The sequence below is a fragment of the Dendrobates tinctorius genome, unplaced genomic scaffold, assembly GCF_039654945.1.
Source record: "Dendrobates tinctorius isolate UK_male_01 unplaced genomic scaffold, ASM3965494v1 ptg000105l, whole genome shotgun sequence".
Classification (NCBI taxonomy): Eukaryota; Metazoa; Chordata; class Amphibia; order Anura; family Dendrobatidae; genus Dendrobates; species Dendrobates tinctorius.
Genome location: NW_027361773.1, coordinates 12,438,685 through 12,457,327, shown reverse-complemented (window position 1 = coordinate 12,457,327; position 18,643 = coordinate 12,438,685). Strand labels below are relative to the sequence as shown.

The 18,643-nt window shown below is 44.5% G+C and overlaps 1 protein-coding gene across 1 annotated transcript in view; it reads left to right on the top strand.

Annotated features, from left to right (window-relative positions):
* The first annotated feature begins 238 nt into the window (after positions 1-238).
* The window catches only part of NET1 (neuroepithelial cell transforming 1), a 55,700-nt gene continuing 37,295 nt past the window's right edge, over positions 239-18,643 (top strand). The window contains exon 1 of the mRNA XM_073589076.1: positions 239-547. Coding sequence (XP_073445177.1) covers positions 399-547 — 149 coding nt within the window. The 5' untranslated portion in view covers positions 239-398. The remainder of the gene's footprint in view (positions 548-18,643) is intronic.

Genomic DNA, 18,643 nt, shown 5'->3' with positions numbered 1-18,643 from the left:
CAAGTGACATTTGGATCAGTGTAGCACAAAAACGACAGCAAATACAAGGCAAAAATAGAAAAGTGATTAAAAAAAAAACTCTTGCAGTGGTGACTCAGAGCCTCGTGCCTTCTAATCTGCACCAGGTATTAGCCCGTAATTAGGATGCACAGCGCTCACTGAGATTAAGGAGGAAGTAACACGACAGCGGCGCAGAACAGCGACCAGACGCCTGCCCTCAACTAATATGGCGGCGGCATGCGCATAGGATGTGACGCCACCAAAAGATCTAATCCGTCTCTTAGCAACCAGATTCTCGCTATCCTATTGGCTATTGTTTTACGTCTGCACATTTCAAACTACTGGCGCGGCGGTTGAGTGACAAACGTTCGTGCGTCTACCGTGAGCCTGAGCCCACCATGGAGGGGGAGGAGGTAATGGCGCCGCCGGCGGAGTGCTCTCCACCCCCAGGGGATGCGAAGCCCAAAAAAAGAAATGGACCTACACGCAAAGCGTCCGTCACTAGCCTCGTCGGGCAGAGCACTCCAGAGAAGAGCTGCACCAGGAGGTAGGAGAACGCACGGTTCTGAGGGCGGGTACTCGGCCTATGTGCCCGGTGGGATCCGGTCTGTCATACATGCAGGGAGCGGAGACCAGATCCTCGGTCTGTCAGTGTTTACCGCCCAGCTGCTGAACTACTACTCCAAGCATCATCTGTGCAGTAGTGTTGTGTAATTTATGTGGTGTGGCACTACAAGTCCCAGCATACCCTGGGGTGGCATCTCCACTGATCACTGTGGATGCCTGGGTCCTTCCTTCATCCATGGTTATGGGGGAGAAGATAGACAGGCGTGTGTGTATGTGTGTGTGTATATATATAATCTTGTGAAAGTCTTTACCCCTCCCCTTTGCTTTTTACCTATTTAGTTACGTTACAAGCCGTGTTTAAATATTTTTGTAATCTGATGTGTGTAATGCATCAGCACTAAATAGTCTAAGGCTATGTGCACACGTGGTTTTTGTAGCTGCGGATTTGTAAATATCCGCAGGTAAATTTCAGGTCAAATGACCTGCGGATTGGGCTGCGGCTTATCACCTCTACAATGGAGGAGATGGCAAACCGCAGCGGAATCCGCAGAAAGAATTGACATGTCAATTCTTTCTGCGGATTTGAAACGGCACGGAAAACTCTGCAGCGTCTGCACAGCGGTTTCCATTTTACATAGAGTGAAATGGTGCTGTACAGCGCAGCAGATTCTGTTGCGGCCCCGCAGGGCCAGAAACGCTGCGCAGCAGAATCTGCACCTTGTGCGCATAGCCTAAGATGGTGAAGTGAGAAAAATCTAGGCGTAAATTCCAATTATGGGCTCAAATAACTAAAAACTGCCATGTGCATATGTATTCACCCCTCTTGCTATGAAGCCATAAAAGTTTCTGTTGCAACCAATTCCCTTCATCATAAGTCACACCCTTGGTGACAGGAAGGGGTCACCTGGTCTGCCACTATATACAGAGGCTGTAACACCATTAACCCCCTTCACCCCTGAGCCTGTTTTCACCTTCCTGAATAGGCCAATTTTTACAATTCTGACCTGTGTCATTTTATGTGGTAATAACAAGTGATGAGCGAGTATACTCGTTGCTCGGGTGTCCTCCGAGTATTTTGGCGTGCTCGGAGATTTAGTTTGTGTCGAAGCAGCTGAATGATTTGGGGGCATACTAAAAAGAATGAAGAAAATGAATAAATAAAGCGAACATAGTAACTGATAAGTCCAAAGCCATGGAGAGGTATTACAGATTTCTTATGCATCTTGGATATGAAATGAACATGAAATATATGTAGACAACTAGGAAATCAACACATATTCCATATAAACAGGTGTATATTATATTCCCTGTGCTTTATAGGTGGGGAATGAACATGAGATATACAGCTCTGGCAAAAATTAAGACACCACTTCCAAATGTTCAGTTTGTCTGATTTTTCTCTTTATAGGTATATTTTTGAGTAAAATGTAGATTGTAGTTTATAGAATAAAAGGGCAGACAACATGTCTCTGAATTTTCAAGCAATAAACTTTGTTTTTTTTTTTTCTAAAACTAATATTATTATTTTTTATTTATAAAGCACCATTGGTTCCATGGTGCTGTACATGAGAAGGGGATACATACAAATTACAGATATCACTTACAGTAAACAAAGTAACAATCACAGATTGATACAGAGGGGATAGGACCCTGCCCTTTCGGGCTTACAGTCTACAGGATGGTGGGGAAGGAGACAGTAGGTTGGGGGGGTTGCAGCAGCTCTGGTGTTGGTGAGGCGGTAGCTCCAGTAGTGGTGAGGAGGCAGCGGGGATCATTGTAGGCTTTCCTGTAGAGATGGGTTTTCAGGTTCCGTCTGAAGGATCCTACTGTAGTTGATAGCCGGACATGTTGGGGCAAAGAATTCCAGAGGATGGGGGCTATTCGGGAGAAGTCTTGGAGGTGGTTGGGTGAGGAGCGAATAAGTGTGGAGGAGAGAAGGAGGTCTTGGGAGGACCAGACATTATGTTTGAGAAGATATCGGGAGAGTAGTTCAGAAATATATGGAGGAGACAGGTTATAGATGGCTTTGTAGGTCAGTATTAGTAATTTGAATTGGATTCGCTGAGGGAGTGGGAGCCAGTGAAGAGATTTTCAGAGGGGAGAAGCGGAGGAGTAGCGAGGAGAGAGATGAATTAGTCGGGCAGCAGCGTTAAGGATGGACTGGAGAGGTGCAAGGGTGTTAGCAGGGAGGCCACAGAAAAGGATGTTGCAGTAGTCGAGATGGGAGATGATGAGGTCTTGCACAAGTAGTTTAGTAGAGTGAGGGTTGAGGAAGGGACGGATTATGGAAATATTTTTGTGCTGGAGGTGGAGAGAGCTTGGATGTGCAGTTTGAAGGACAGGGCAGAGTCAAGGTTTACTCCGAGGCAGCGAACTTCTGGTACTGGGGAAAGCGTGATGTCGTCAATTGTTATAGATAGGTAAGGAAGATCTGTGAGATGGGGAAAGATGATCAGTTCAGATTTGTCCACATTCAGTTTGAGGAAGCAGGAGGAGAAGGAGGAGGATATGGCTGAATGACATTCTGGAGAGCAGAAAGTTGACATTTGGGCCAGAGAGGTAGATCTGAGTATCATCGGCATAAAGGTGGTACTGGAATCCATTGGACTTTGAGTTGTCCCAGGCCAAGTGTATAGATTGAGAAGAGTAGGGGTCCTAGAACAGAACCTTGGGGGACTCCAACATAGAGAGGGTGGGATGAGGAGGTAATGTGGGAGACGCGGAATGTGCGTTTGGAGAGGTATGATGAGATCAAGGATAGGGCAATGTCTTTGATGCCAAAGGAAGAAAAATGAGAAATGGTCAAAATTAAATGAAAGAACCAGTGCTTGCAGACCTCAAATAATGCAAAGAAACCAAGTTCATAATCATTTAGAAACAACAATACTAATGTTTTAACTCGGGAAGAGTTCAGAAATCAATATTTTGTAAAATATCCATGATTTTTAATCACAGCTTTCATGCATCTTGGCATGCTTGCCACCAGTCTTTCACACTGCTTTTGGGTGACCTTATGCCATTCCTGGTACAAAAATATACGCAGTTCTTTGTTTGATGGCTTGTGACTATCCATCTTCCTCTTGATTACATTCCAATAGTTTTCAATGGGGTTCAGGTCTGTAGATTGGGCTGGCCATGACAGGGATTTGATATCGTGGTCCTTCATCCACACATTGCTTGACCTAGCTGTGTGGCATGGCACATTGTCCTGCTGGAAAAAACAGTCCTCAGAGTTGGGGAACATTGTCTGAGCAGAAGGAATCAACTGTTTTTCCAGGATAACCATGTATGCGGCTTGATCCATACTTCCTTTGCAAAGATTAATCTGCCCAATTCCAGCCTTGTTGAAGCATCCCCAGATCATCATCGATCCTCCACCAAATTTCATAGTGGGTGCAAGACACTGTGGCTTGTGTACGCCTCTCCACGTCTCCGTCTAGCCATTAGACGACCAGGCGTTGGGCAAAGCTGAAAAATAGACTCATCAGAGAAGATTACCTTACTCCAGTCCTCTATGGTCCAATCCTTATGGTACAGTGTCTTGCAAAAGTATTCGGCTCCCTGGAACTTTTCAACCTTTTCCCAAATATCGTGCTTCAAACATAAAGATACCAAATGTACATTTTTGGTGAAGGATCTACAAGTGGGACACAATTGTGAAGTTGAATGAAATGTACTGGTTATTTTAAATTTTTGTGGAAATTCAAAAACTGAAAAGTGGGGCGTGCAATATTATTCAGCCCCTTTAACTTAATACTTTGTTACGCCACCTTTTGCTGCGATTACAGCTGCATGTTGCTTGGGGTATGTCTCTATCAGTTTTTTACATAGAGAGACTGAAATTCTTGCCCATTCTTCCTTGGCAAACAGCTCGAGCTCAGTGAGGTTTGATGGAGATCGTTTGTGAACAGCAGTTTTCCTCTCTTTCCACATATTGTTGATTGGATTCAGGTCTGGACTTTGAATTGGCCATTCTAACACCTGGAGACGTTTATTTGTTAACCATTCCATTGTAGATTTTACTTTATGTTTGGGATCATTGTCTTGTTGGAAGACAAATCTCCGTCCCAGTCTCCGGTCTTTTGCAGACTCCAACAGGTTTTTCTTCCATCCATCTTTCTATCAATTTTAACCATCTTCCCTGTTCCTGCTGAAGAAAAGTAGGCCCATACCATCATGGTGCCACCACCACGTTTGACAGTGGGGATGGTGTGTTCAGGGTGATGAGCTGTGTTGCCTTTACGCCAAACATATTGTTTGGCATTGTTGCCAAACAGTTTGATTTTGTTTTAATCTGACCAGAGCATTTTCTTCCACATGTTTGGTGTGTCTCCCAGGTGGCTTGTTGCAAACTTTAAACGACACTTTTTATGGATATCTTTGAGAAATGGCTTTCTTCTTACCACTCTTCCATAAAGGCCAGATTTGTGCAGTGTATGACTGATTGTTGTCCTATGGACAGACTGTCCCACCTCAGCCTTAGATCTCTGCAGTTCATCCAGAGTGATCATGGGCCTCTTGGCTGCATCTCTGATCAGTCTTCTCCTTGTTTGAGATGAAAGTTTAGAGGGACGGCCGGGTCTTAGTAGATTTGCAGTGGTATGATACTCCTTCCATTTCAATATGATCGCTTGCACATTGCTCCTTGGGATCTTTAAAGTTTTGGAAATCATTTTTGTATCCAAATCCAGCTTTAAACTTCTCCACAACAGTATCACGGACCTGCCTGTTGTGTACCTTGGTCTTCATGATGCTCTGTATGCCTCAAACAGAACCCTGAGACTATCACAGAGCAGGTGCATTTATACGGAGACTTGATTACACACAGGTGGATTATATTTATCATCATTAGTCATTTAGGACAACATTGGATCATTCAGAGATCCACAATGAACTTCTGGAGTGAGTTTGCTGCACTGAAAGTAAAGGGGCTGAATAATATTGCATGCCCCACTTTTCAGTTTTTTGAATTTCCACAAAAATTTAAAGTAACCAATAAATTTCGTTCAACTTCACAATTGTGTACCACTTGTTGATTCTTCGGCCTCTTTCACACATCCGGTTTTAGTAATCCGGCACGATGCGGCAAAATTTTTAATAACCGGATCCAGCACCGGATCCGGTTTTGTCCCATAAGCTTTCATGGTCGCCGCATCGTGCCGGATGGTTATGCGTCGTGTCCGGTTGTTGCCGGACACGGCATAAATTAGCCGTCCGGCATCTGCAAAAAACGTTCCCTGCAACGTTTTTTGTCAGCGCCGGACCGGCTTTTTCCACAGCGCATACCCGGACTCTGTGACTGTTAATCCCACAAGTGCCCGGCGAGAGAGAGAGAGATCTCTCTCTGTCACCCGGACACTTGTGAGAGATCTCTCTCGCCGGGCACTTGTGGGGTTAACACTCAGTGTCTGGGTGAGAGAGAGAGATCTCTCTGTGGGGTTAACCCCACAAGTGCCCGGCAAGAGAGAGAAATTCTCTCGCCTGGACACTAAGTGTTAACCCCCCATGTCTCTCTCTCTCCACCCCCCTCTCCTCTCCTATCCTCTCCTCCCCTCCCCTCCCTTTCAGCAGCTGTCTCTCATCGGCTGCCTCTGTCCACCTCGTCCTGCGGCTCCTTTAAGTAATGTCCGAGCCGTATCTCTCGCCGCACACACATCCGGTGTCACGGCTGCAGGCCGGATCCGGCGGCCCAGCTTTTCGCCGCACGCCGCCAGACCCCACACACCGGATGTGTGAAAGTAGCCTTCACCAAACATTTACGTTTGGTATCTTTATGTTTGAAGAATGAATGTGGGAAAAGGTTGAAAAGTTCCAGGGAACCGAATACTTTCGCAAGGCACTGTATTTCCATTGACCGATGACGGACCTGATTGGGGACTCTTTTTTTTTTTTTTTTTTTTTTTTTTTTTTTTAAGGATTGGTTTGAAGATGTAATTTGGAACATTTTACATAACATTTAGGATCATATTTATATGGTACAGTACGCTAAGCACTATCTTGTTTTTCCATCTAAATGTCCAAGTAATGTGACAGATGTAACCCCCGAGGGAACCATTCACTATAATGAGGCAACAGTTACTTTGGACTCCATATGGCCTCTTTTCAGAAGTGCACAAAACTGGCCACGGCACTATTATGCTCTCCTAATTAGAGCTGGGCGGACCCGCAAATGTTTAAGTCCAGCAAGTTCGTCCGAATGGTAAAAGGGAAAAAAAAAAGTTTGGGTACCAGGACTCCATTCACTTGAATGGGGAGCCCAAACATTCAGTGTTTGCCACACTGGAGGTAAAAGCATTACCGCTGGTCATACAGCCGCAGTTCCCACACTGTCAAATGACAGCATGAGCCCTCAGCTGTGATCGAAGGTATAAAGTTCACCTCTGGTCACTGGCGTGGACTGATGGGGCTGCTGCTCCCATCAGGCTATGCCTGCTGCTGAGAATAACAGTGAGAGCAGAGGCTGCTTATGGGAGTATTCATTAGCTGGCTCATGCGCTCTAAATAAATAATTAAAAAAAAAAAACAATGTGTGGACCCCTTCATTTTTGATAACCAGTCAAGCTTAAGCAAACAGCAGGGGGTTGGTTTTCTCAGGCTGGTAAGGGGCCATTGATATTGCCTCCCCAGCCAAAGACAGCAGCCCACAGCCGCCCTGATAAGGCTCACTTATTGCGCCAAAACGGATGCAGCGACTGATGCCGCTGGATCAGTTTTTTTCTTATTGACTTGTATTGGCGACGGATGGCCGCACATATCATCCGTCGTTCAACGGATCCATCTTAAATTTTGTCCGTCGGACGGAGACAACGGACATAGGAACGTGTTTTCTCTACGTTGAAAAATCGGACAGCTACGAATACGTTGCTGTCCGATTTTTTTTGCTAGAATGGAAGCCTATTGGCGCAGGATCTGTCGCTGTCCGATAAATGACAGAATCCGGCGACTGATTCCGTTTTTTTTTTTAACTGCGCATGCTCCGACACTGTGTGCGAGTATGATGTGTGTGTGTGTGCGCGAGGGGGTCTGTGTGGCTGTCTGCGGGGGGGGCTGTGTTTGTAAAAAAACAAAAAAAAAAAAAAAAAAACAGACAAAACATGCACACATATATAGTTCATACTCACCATCTACACCTTATCCCCAAAGCCCTTGAAGACCTGTAAAAAGAAAAAAAAACAAAAAACCATCAATATACTCCCTGTGTCCGACTTAATACGATTTTCCCGCGACGATCTCCCATGGAGAGCTGTCACATCAGCTGATGCGATCGCTCTCCAGGGGCGACAGGTCGCTGGAGTTCACACGTCACTTTGCGGCACTACAACGTGAGAATTTTCTCGCGCTGTAGTGCCGTAAAGCAAGAGGCTTATTTCCGATGACACACTGCTGGAGGGTTATCTCCCGTCTGTGTGTCATCGGAGGCCTATAGAGAGGTCACATCTGCTGATGTGACAGCTCTATAGGGGAAATCGTCATGGGACACTCGTTATTAATGGGATTACGTCGGACAGGGAGTATATTGTTGGTTTTTTAATTTTTTTTTTGCAGGTGATGTATGACTTCGACTGGATAGGCGTAAAATATAAATTTTGAAAAGTCGTGTTTTATTTCATTAAAATACTTCATTCTTGTGTTTTTTTTTTAACCCTTTTTTAATATAAGATTAATAATGCATAGGCGTCTATTGACTCCTCTCCATTATTAGCCAGGCTTAATGTTACATCGGCCTTGATAGCTGCGACCACAGTCGTTACACCTGTTTTTTTTTTGTTTTTTTTTTTTTTGGTGAACCAATAGTCTTACCAATGTGTGTCCCCTCACCCTGTGTTGTCTGAGTGGTGTTCTACCCACGGGGATCAAGTGTGGGCATTCAGTGGGATGAGCCCTGGTTCTTGTGGGCTCTCGAACAACAGCCAGGCCAGCAGACAAAAGCACCCACTGGCCCTTGTGCCTCCATAGTGATGTCACTGACCAACGGAGGAGCGCCGCTCTCCCATTGATTTCAGTGGCAGTGATTCTGGCGCCTGCACTTCCTTTCCTGTCCACTTATGACTACGAATAGTAAGTGAACAGATCCTACGTGTATGTAGGAAGATAGAGGCACCACCGGCCCGGTCCATCTTGCCGGATCCGGAACTATCGGGGCTGTCACCCTTGTTGCTGGGGGGAAAGCTTTCTGACCTTGACAGACCTTTGCACCTGACTGTACGGGGTGGGTCTGTAATAAAAGGGACGGCGCGCGGTAATGCTGGGGACTTGGCGTGAAGACAGACTGCGCAGCAGGAGAAGGTTGACTCACTCTCTGCGGAGCAACGCAAAAGTATAGGCCCGCGCTGCAAACTCCTAGCCCCGACTCAGACGGACTGTGAACAAGGTGTACCAGTGTGTTCGCTCACCCCTGTCATGTTTATTTAACACCCTATGATAGCAGGTTGGTTGCCATACACTAACAGCCAATCACAGAGTGTGAGCATCTGTGATTGGCTGTTTGCAGGTCAGTGCTGTGAATATGCATGAAGCTTAATGAGTGGCCCCGGAAGTGGCAGCAGGAGACTGGTAAGATGATCTAGCTATTCCTTCTATCTGTCTATTCTATTTTAACTTTTTCCAGCATGGGTAAGTCCATGCTACAAACGCTGTCTGTGTGCGTGTTTTTTACTTGCATTGGCTACCTACATGCGATATACACATGCAATTGCAGCATGCTGCGATTTTCCATGCAGTCTGAGATCAGCAGAGGAAAAAGTTACCAATCTGACCTGACTGATTGTTTAACAATGCGAGTTTGAAGCTAGTGTAGCTGTACCCATACCTGTATATGGGTCGCCCTCCCAGGGCCGTGGGGTACTCGGTACCGGGCCGGTGTCAGTGGGATGTGTCACAGCGGCGGTGACCCGGTCCGTGGCCCTGGCGCCCAAGTAATGGGGGAATTGGAATGTAATTGATTGAATAGTTCGTGACTCCACCTGTGGTGTTCGGCAAGTGAGATGTTAAGCCGACGCTGCATGCAGAATAGATCCACTGGGACTGGTGGTGTGTTGCAGCCAAGATGGTGAAGCTCCCCAGAGGTGGAGCTGTAGTTCCAGGGCAGTGTAGATGTAGGGGTAGAGGAGAGGCGCAGGCAGTGTAGAAGCTGGTACCCAGATGTAGTGATGCAGGGTGTGTTGGCGCAAGAATAAATGGAGGACACAAGGGCTTGTAGTTCCAACGTTTTACTCAGTCTGTAGTACACACAGGTGCCTGCCTCCGTGTTGTGTCCTCCGGGTCAGGGACTCAGTCAACCTCCAGGTCAGATGGAATGCTCCCTTCCAACACTCTGCCAACATTTGCCTTTCTGAACGTCTCCTCTTATAGCGCCTTTGGTGTGAAGATCTCCTAGTACTGAGTTACACTGGAGTTCCTCCTGACAGATGTTCCCATGAACCTTCCTTGTACGGCAGACAGCTGTAGCCTGCTTCGGGGACTCCTTGCTCCTGAGTCCCGGCTCACTAACAATGTTGCTGTGGTGCCCCCAAGTCTTAGTTGGGAGTAGTGCATTTACAGCCCACTACTCCACCGGTGTCTGCTGTAGGACCCTTAGTATCCATACAACCTCGGGGACCGGGCCCCGGCCTTGCGCTTAGAACTTCTAGGCAGGGTTCTCTTCTAACCCACGTCCTCTGTTCCCTTTTTCTCCTACGTTCCGTACTAGTCTTTCCTTCCCATGGATGATCAGTTTTCTGTTCAATGTCTTTCTCTTTCTTTCCTTTCCCGTGCCAGCAGACCCAGGTCACTGAGATCTGCTGCAGCACCTGCTTCCTCCATCCCTCTCTCAGGGATCCTCTCTCTTCTCTGACTGACTGACCTGAAATCCTAAACCTTCCCACTCTTTTATGTATTCTAACTCCACCCGCTTCCCAGCACGTTTCGTGTTCCAAAGGTGCTCTGCTACACTCCAAGCAGGGAGCTGCAATGTGGCTTTGCTGAACTACAGTGTTGTGTTGGAGCGTGGTCAGGAGCCTCCAACTTACCTGGATGGTGGGGTACCACACCTCAGGAGGAGGTGCAGTACGTCTGTGGCAACTGAACCCTCAGGGGCGCCATATATACTATCCCCCTGTCCTGCAGAGCATCTCACCTATAATTCTATATTATTCTCCTGTCCCGCGTAGCATCTCACCTATAATTCTATATTATTCTCCGGCTTGCAGAGCATTTAACCTATAATTCTATACTATTCTCTATCCTGCAGAGCATTTCACCTATAATTCTATATTATTCTTCTGCCCTGCAGAGCATCTTATGTATACCTGCATACTATCCCCCGTCTTGCAGAGTATTTAACCTATAGATCTATGCTATTCTCTGTCCTGCAGAGCATCTCAAATATAACTCTCTACTGTTTTCCTGTGGTTATTCATATCTGTGGGCAATTTTCTGTGGGCTTTTTTCACATATCATGTGAACATCCTCACCTTGCACCTCAAATATCATAGATCTGAAACTTTGTGATGATGCAATTGGCAATTTTCCGTGTGGGCAATTTTCCTGTGGGTATTTTTCTGGTAACCATAATCAATAATTATTAATGCAATAATTAAAATCACGGCACCTTCCCTTTTAAAATCCCAGAGGAACAGAGTCTACCTGGTAAACGGCCACATCCACTCCATGATCATGGAAGAGTGGGAAGACGCTGAGAAAAGGCTAGTTATTCCTAGAGACTTTAACCCCTTCATCCCCAAGGGTGGTTTGCACGTTCATGACTGGGCCAATTTTTACAATTCTGACCACTGTACCTTTATGAGGTCATAACTCTGGAACGCTTCCATGGATCCCGGTGATTCTGACATTGTTTTCTCGTGACATATTGTACTTCATGTTAGTGGTAAAATTTCATTCAAATAACTTGCGTTTATTTGTGAAAAAAACGGAAATTTGGCAAAAATGTTTAAAATTTCGCAATTTTCCAACTTTGAATTTTTATGCCCTTAAATCACAGAGATACGGCACACAAAAAACTTGATAACTAACATTTCCCACATGTTTACTTTACATCAGCACAATTTTGGAACCAAAATTTTTTTTTGTTAGGAAGTTATAAGGGTTAAAAGTTGACCAGCGATTTTTTTACATTTTTTTACAACACCATTTTATTTTTAGGACCACATCACATTTGAAGCCACTTTGAGGGGTCTATATGATAGAAAATACCCAAAAGTGACACCATTCTAAAAACTGCACCCCTTAAGGTGCTCAAAACCACATTCAAGAAGTTTATTAACCCATTAGGTGTGTCACAGGAATTTTTTTGAATATTTAAAAAAAAATGAACATCTAACTTTTTTTCACAAAAAAATACTTCAGGTTCAATTTTTTTTATTTCACCAAGGGTAACAGGAGAAATTGGACTGCAAAAGTTATTGTGCAATTTGTCCTGAGTACGCTGATACCTGATTTGTGGGGGGGAACGACCGTTTCGGCGCATGGCAGAGCTCAGAATGGAAGGAGCGCCGTTTGACTTTTTCAATGCAAAATTGGCTGGAATTCAGATCGGACGCCATGTCACGTTTGGAGAGTCTCTGATGTACCTAAACAGTGGAAACCCCCTACAAGTGACCCCATTTTGGAAACTAGACCCCCCAAGGAACTTATCTAGATATGTGGTGAGAACTTTGAACCCACAAGGGCTTTACAGAAGTTTATAACGTACAACGGTACAATTAAAAAATCATATTTTTTCCACAAAAATGATCTTTTCACCCTCAATTCTTATTTTTCCAAGGGTAACATGACCCTAAAAGTTATTGTGCAATTTGTCCTGAGTACGCTGATACCCCACATGTGGGGGTAAACCACTATTTGGGAGCATGGCAGAGCTCGGAAGGGAAGCAGCGCCATTTGACGTTTTTGGCTGGAATTGAGATCGGACACCATGTCGCGATTGGAAAACCCCTGATGTACCAAAACAGTGGAAACCCCCCACAAATGACACCATTTTGAAAACGAGACCCCCTAAGGAACTTATCTAGATGTGTGGTGAGCACTTTGAACCCCCAAGGGCTTCACAGAAGTTTATAATGCCAGGGCATGAAAATAAAAAAATCGTATTTTTTTCCACAAACATGATCAATTAGTCCCCTATTTTTTCATTTTCCCAAGGGTAACAGGAGAAATTGGACCTCAAAGGTTGTTGTCCAATTTGTCATGAGTACGCTGACACCCCATATGTGGGAGAAAACTACTGTATGGACACACGTTGGGGCTCGGAAGGGAAGCGGTGACGTTTTGGAATGCAGACTTTGATGGAATGGTCTGCGGGTGTCATGTGTGTTTGGAGAGCCCCTGATGTACCTAAACTATTGAAACTCCCCACATTTGACCCCATTTTGGACACTAGACCCCCCACGGAACTTATCTAGATGTGTGGTGAGCACTTTGAACCCCCAAGTGCTTCACAGAAGTTTATAACGCTTGGACGTGAAAATAAAAAAATCATTTTTTTCCACAAAAATGATATTTTTGCCCCCCAATTTTTATTTTCCTAAGGGTAACAGGAGAAATTGGACCCCAAAAATTGTTTTGCAAATTGTCCTGAGTAGGCTGATGCCCTACATGTGGGGGTAAAACACTGTTTGGGCGCATGGCAGAGCTTGGAAGGGAAGGAGCACCATTTGACTTTTTCAACTCCGAATTGGCTGGAATTGAGATCAGACGCAATGTTGCATTTGGAGAGCCCCTGATGTGCCCAAACAGTGGAAACCCCCAATTCTAACTCCAAGCCGAGCCCTAACCCTAATGGAAAAATGGAAATAAATACATTTTTTTTTTTTTTATTATTTTTCCCTTACTAAGGGGGTGATAACGGGGGGTTTGATTTACTATTTATGGCGGTTTTTATGTTTGGCAGCTGTCGCACGCTAAAAGACGCTTTTTATTGTTAAAATAGTTTTTGCATCACCACATATTGAGAGCTATAATTTTTCTGTATTTTGACCCACCGAGTCATGTGAGGGCTTATTTTTTGCGGGACGAGTTGACGTTTTTATTGGTACCATTTTGTTTGGCGGTATGATAATAAATCATTATTTTTTGCTTCGTTTTTTATTTTTATTTTTTAAGGGGTTCGCTAAAGGGGTTAACTAATGGGACAGTTTTTATAGGGCGGGTCGTTACGGACGCGGCGATACCTAATGTGTGTACTTTTATTGTTGTTTTTTTTTTTTATTTCCAAAAAATGGATTTATTGGGGGGAATTTTTTTTTTTTTTTTTTTTTTTAAATTATTTTAACACTTTTTTTAATCTTTTTTTTTAACTTTATGAAATAGTCCCAGGTGGGACATCACTGTCCTATGACAGATCGCTGATCTGTCACATCACAGATCACTGTGACAGATCAGCGATCTGTCACAGGCAGTGCAGAAGGCTTCCTCATGCCTGCGCTTTGCAGGCACTGAGGAAGCCAACTTCCTGCAGGCCCCCGAAGGCCCCCGTCGCCATCTTGGATTCGGGGGCCTGCAGGAAAGGAGCCCCCCGCAGCAGCGCTGCACATTGCGCTGCCGTGGGGGGCTCAGGGAAGCACGGAGGGAGCCCCCTCCCTGCCGATGCTTCCCTTTAACCCCCGGTACACCGCGATCATGTTTGATCGCGGTGTGCAAGGGGTTAACGTGTCGGGGGCGGACACATTGTGCCGGGTGTCAGCTGTGATAATCAGCTGACACCCGGCCGCGATCAGCGGCGCTCACCAAGTGGGCGTCGCTGATACGTACTATCCCGTCCATGGGCATAGGGGCCCAGGTCCCATGGACGGGATAGTACGTCGGATGGCAGGAAGGGGTTAAGCTTCGCCAGCCCTTCAAGCCAGAGGACATTAAAGCCTGGAAGGACATCCCCAAAATCGATGTGCCCATAGCCAAGGTGGCGAAGAGGAGTTTGATCCCGTTTGAGGACTCGTCTAACCTTAAATAGCCAATGGATCGGAAGGCAGATGGTCTCCTTAAAGGGAATCTGTCACTTTTTTTTTTTTTTTATATAAGATGCGGCCACCGCCATCAGGGGTTTATCTACAGCATTCTGTAATGCTGTAGATAAGCCCCCAATATAACTTGAAAGAGAAGAAAAACGAGTTATAATATACTCACTCCGGGATCTGGTCCGGTCCGATGGGTGTCGCGGTCCGATCCAGCACGATCTCCTCTTCTTTGCTTCCCGTCGCACCTCAGGAGCACTGCTCTGCCCTGTTGAGGTGATGGTGGTGTCCGCATTTTCTAGTCAAAAAAAATAGATGACAGATTCCCTTTAAGGGAACCTGGGAGACGACGGCGACCATAATTTGAGCCAGCATCGCGGCAACCTCGGTCCATGCACCTCCGGGTTGACAGCCTGGAAGGAACACCTAAAGTCTGAAACCCCCAGGGATGCTATCCTGAAATCCCTCCCCCCTAAAGTTAGCTACTGGGTTTATGGCTGTCGCATCTGCTAAATTTGTTAGATTCGCAGCCAGGCATGAAGCCTTATCTAATGCTGCCTGGTGAGCTATTTGGCTAAAAACATGGTCGGGGGATACACAGTCCAAAAACACGCTGTGTTCCATTCCCTTCTTGGGTGATTAGTTTTTGGCCCAGATATTCTGATGAAGGGGTTCACTGAGGATAAAGCACGAAAGTATCAGCCCTTTCGTAGACCTCAACCCAACCAGAGGTCAGGCTATAAGTGGAAGGGTAAGTCGGGCAAATGGAGATACACCAAAGGAGTAAGGACTAGAGTTGAGCGAATTTGATCAGGTCAGGGCTTATTTGGCAAGCTATAGCTCTTATTGAATAAGCTCCAGAGAGAACCTGGCTTCCTGGATCGATTCGGCTGATCAGCTGTTTGGGTGGTCTTTGTTGTCCTTCCTCAATCTCTGGTCCTCTATCAAAGGCCTGGGAGTTTGAGGGTTCTGCGCAGGATCTTAGTTGTTCCCAGCATTGCGCTTTTCTGGACAGAGAGCTCAGATGATGCTTCTGGGATCTGTTGTAGCCATTCTTCCCATCACTGTTGCCTTCACCTTCCACATCTTCTCCTTTTGAGGCCCTGGTATTTCTCCAGCTTCTCATATTACTTCTTTCTGATGTTGCTGTCACTTGGCACTGCCACATCTATTATCATTGCTGTCTTCTGATCCTTGTCTACTATAATGCAGGGCTGTGGAGTTGGAGTCGTGGAGTCGGAGTTAGTTTTGGTTGGAGTCGGTAGAAATGTTCCGACTCCAGCTTTAAAAAAAAATGTATTAATATTTCATAATTGAACTTTCATATGAATTTTATAAATGTTACTCAAATATATATGTTCTATCAAACTATGAACAACAATAAGCAGTTCTGCTGGAGATAGAGACATTTCTTCTTGTGTGTCACTGTTCACCACTGCCCTTATCTAATCTTATACTTGGTTAACCTCATGCTGCCCCAACTCCCCGACTGGGGAGTATTAAACTGAAAGTGAAAATGTGTTGCAAATTCTTAGTAGTAAAGCTCCTCCTCTAGACTAGATCATACTAGGTGTGCGTCTTCCAAGCATCTCACAGCTGCCTGCTACTCAGAAGAGGAAGACTGTAAGAAGTATTATCCTTTCAACAAACTTTGCATCAGTTAACTGTGAGTACATGAGGAATAATAACAGTATTACTGACCACTATATCAGTTGTACGACCTGGCAATAATTTTTAGGAAAAACAATTGTCATTTGGATTGTGAATGCAGAATTAAAAACCTGAGAATGTCAAAGAAGCATCACATTAAATCAGCTGTATTTGAACATTTCACCATCACTCAAGATAGAAAACATTATGTCTGTCAGTGTATGACAAATGATCCAGACGAAAACAAATGCTGTGAAGCCAAGATGAGTGCATATTCAGGCAAAGATAAAAATGCTCCTACCAGAGCTTCTAATCTAAAGAGACATTTACAGCGCTTTCATCCAGAAGTACTGAAAGCAGTGGATGAGAGACTGCATCCAAACCAATGAACCAGTGCCCAGCTCTTCCAGGCAAACAAAGGAGCAGAGAACTTTGCAGCCATCAGTTGCAAGATATTTTGTCAGTCACAAAGTTACTGTGACAATGACAGTAGATACATTTAAAAAACAGATCATAGAGCTTGTTGTAAAGGATAGTGTGCCTATTTCATTATTTCCACGACCAGCTTTTATGTGTCTGAATGGGGAAATGGCCCGCAAGCTTGGTGTTTCTCTGGAGAGAGAGAGTATTAGAAAATTAGTAATCGAAGAATCTTTTAAACAAAAGGAAGAACTTAAAAAAAACTCTCAAGGGACGCTTTCTGTTTCTTTAAATGGATGCCTGCACACGTCACAGAGTGAACTATTTTGCCATCAATGTCCGATTTGTTTGTGACAAAAATGAAATAGTTACCAAGACATTGGCAGTAAAAGACACCAAAGCTCATCACACCAGTGAGTTTCTCCAGGTCTTGGTGGAAAAGGTTCTGCAAGACTATGAACTTAAAAAAGAGCAAGTTCTTTCTGTCATAACTGACAATGCTTCAAATACGATAAGTACTATTAAGCTAATGAATGAGAGTAATGATGGTGACCAGCAGCTAGAAGAACATTCTGGGTCCACAGACACAGAAATGTTTGAAATAGAGGAACACAGTATTGTAACTGAGGAGCAAACTGAAGTTGCTTCAGATGAACAGCAACATGATAGTTTAGATCTTGTAGAAACTGTGTCAATATGTTCTTTCATTCATCACATGCGCTGTGTTGTGCATACGCTACAGCTGGCTATAAGAGACAGTCTGCAAGAAGGACATGCTGCTGCACTGATTGGCAAGGTGAGAAAATTGGCTACTGTTGCCAGAAACCCCTAAAGTTGACTCAATTTTGAAGAGACGTGCTGGAAAAGGGGCAATTATTGATCAAGCCACACGATGGGGCATTACTTACTTAATGATTCAGCGCTTGGTTGAACTGAAAACCTTTCTTGTAGACATGGCTAACCCTCAACTGACGCTAAATGAAAGTCAGTGGAATCAGGTGACTGAGCTGGAAAAATTGCTAGAGCACCCATTTACAGTGACTAAAAAATTACAAGCAGAGGACTTAACTCCAGGTATTTTCTTAAAGGAGTGGAAGAACCTGATGTTTCGCCTGTCCCAAAGAGGAGGGTTAATTGCAAGTGGCATTGCTACATCAATGAAACGGAGAGAGGAGCTACTATTACAAAATAACATTCTTTTGGCAGCTGTTTATGTAGACCCAATGCATCGGATTCTTCTAGATGATCAACAACTAAGTAAAGGAAAAGAAGCTCTGTTTGAAATAGCAATAAGGATGAAAGGGTTGCAGAACAGTCAGGAGGAACAAGAAGAATTTGGTCATCCTGCCACATCTTCACCCTCATCATCAACTGATGAAGAATTTAATTTCGAAAAATATTTGGATCACAAGGACCGTGCAAAGCGTTCCCGCATAGAAGAGTCATCCCCATCAAGGAACACAGCCAGTACATTTCAGCAGAATTTTTCATGTACACTAAAAGAAATTGAGAAATTTGACCGTTCATCAAAAATAACAGTGCAACAAGCGATTCCTCTGTATCCTGACATTGTCAGAGATGTTGCCCGAGTGGTTACTGCTTTGCCACCAACACAAGTTAGTGTAGAGAGGTTGTTCTCTGCTCTCAAAATAATTAGATCAGATTTGAGGGCATCCATGAAGGAGGATCTGACAGAGGCAATACTTTTTTCTGAGGACAAATTTATAGATTTCTTCTTATTAACTGCATAAAAGTGTTTATTGCATATTTACTTACAGTTTAGAAAAGTTTATAAAAGTTATTTGCTATATTCTAATTGTATTCTAATAAATGTAGTTTTTGCTATAAGTGGTCTGATTACTTATATGATGGTGAGAAACTGAATAAGCACGATGTTTAATATTTTACAACAGTAAATTTGTTGTTATGAATTGGCCATTTATGAAGGAGTCGGAGCCTGATAAAATCCAGGAGTCGGAGTCGCAACTGTGGCTTACCGACTCCACAGCCCTGTGACAATGTCTGGTTGGGTAGCCAACACCTGCTTATCTGTCTGGGTC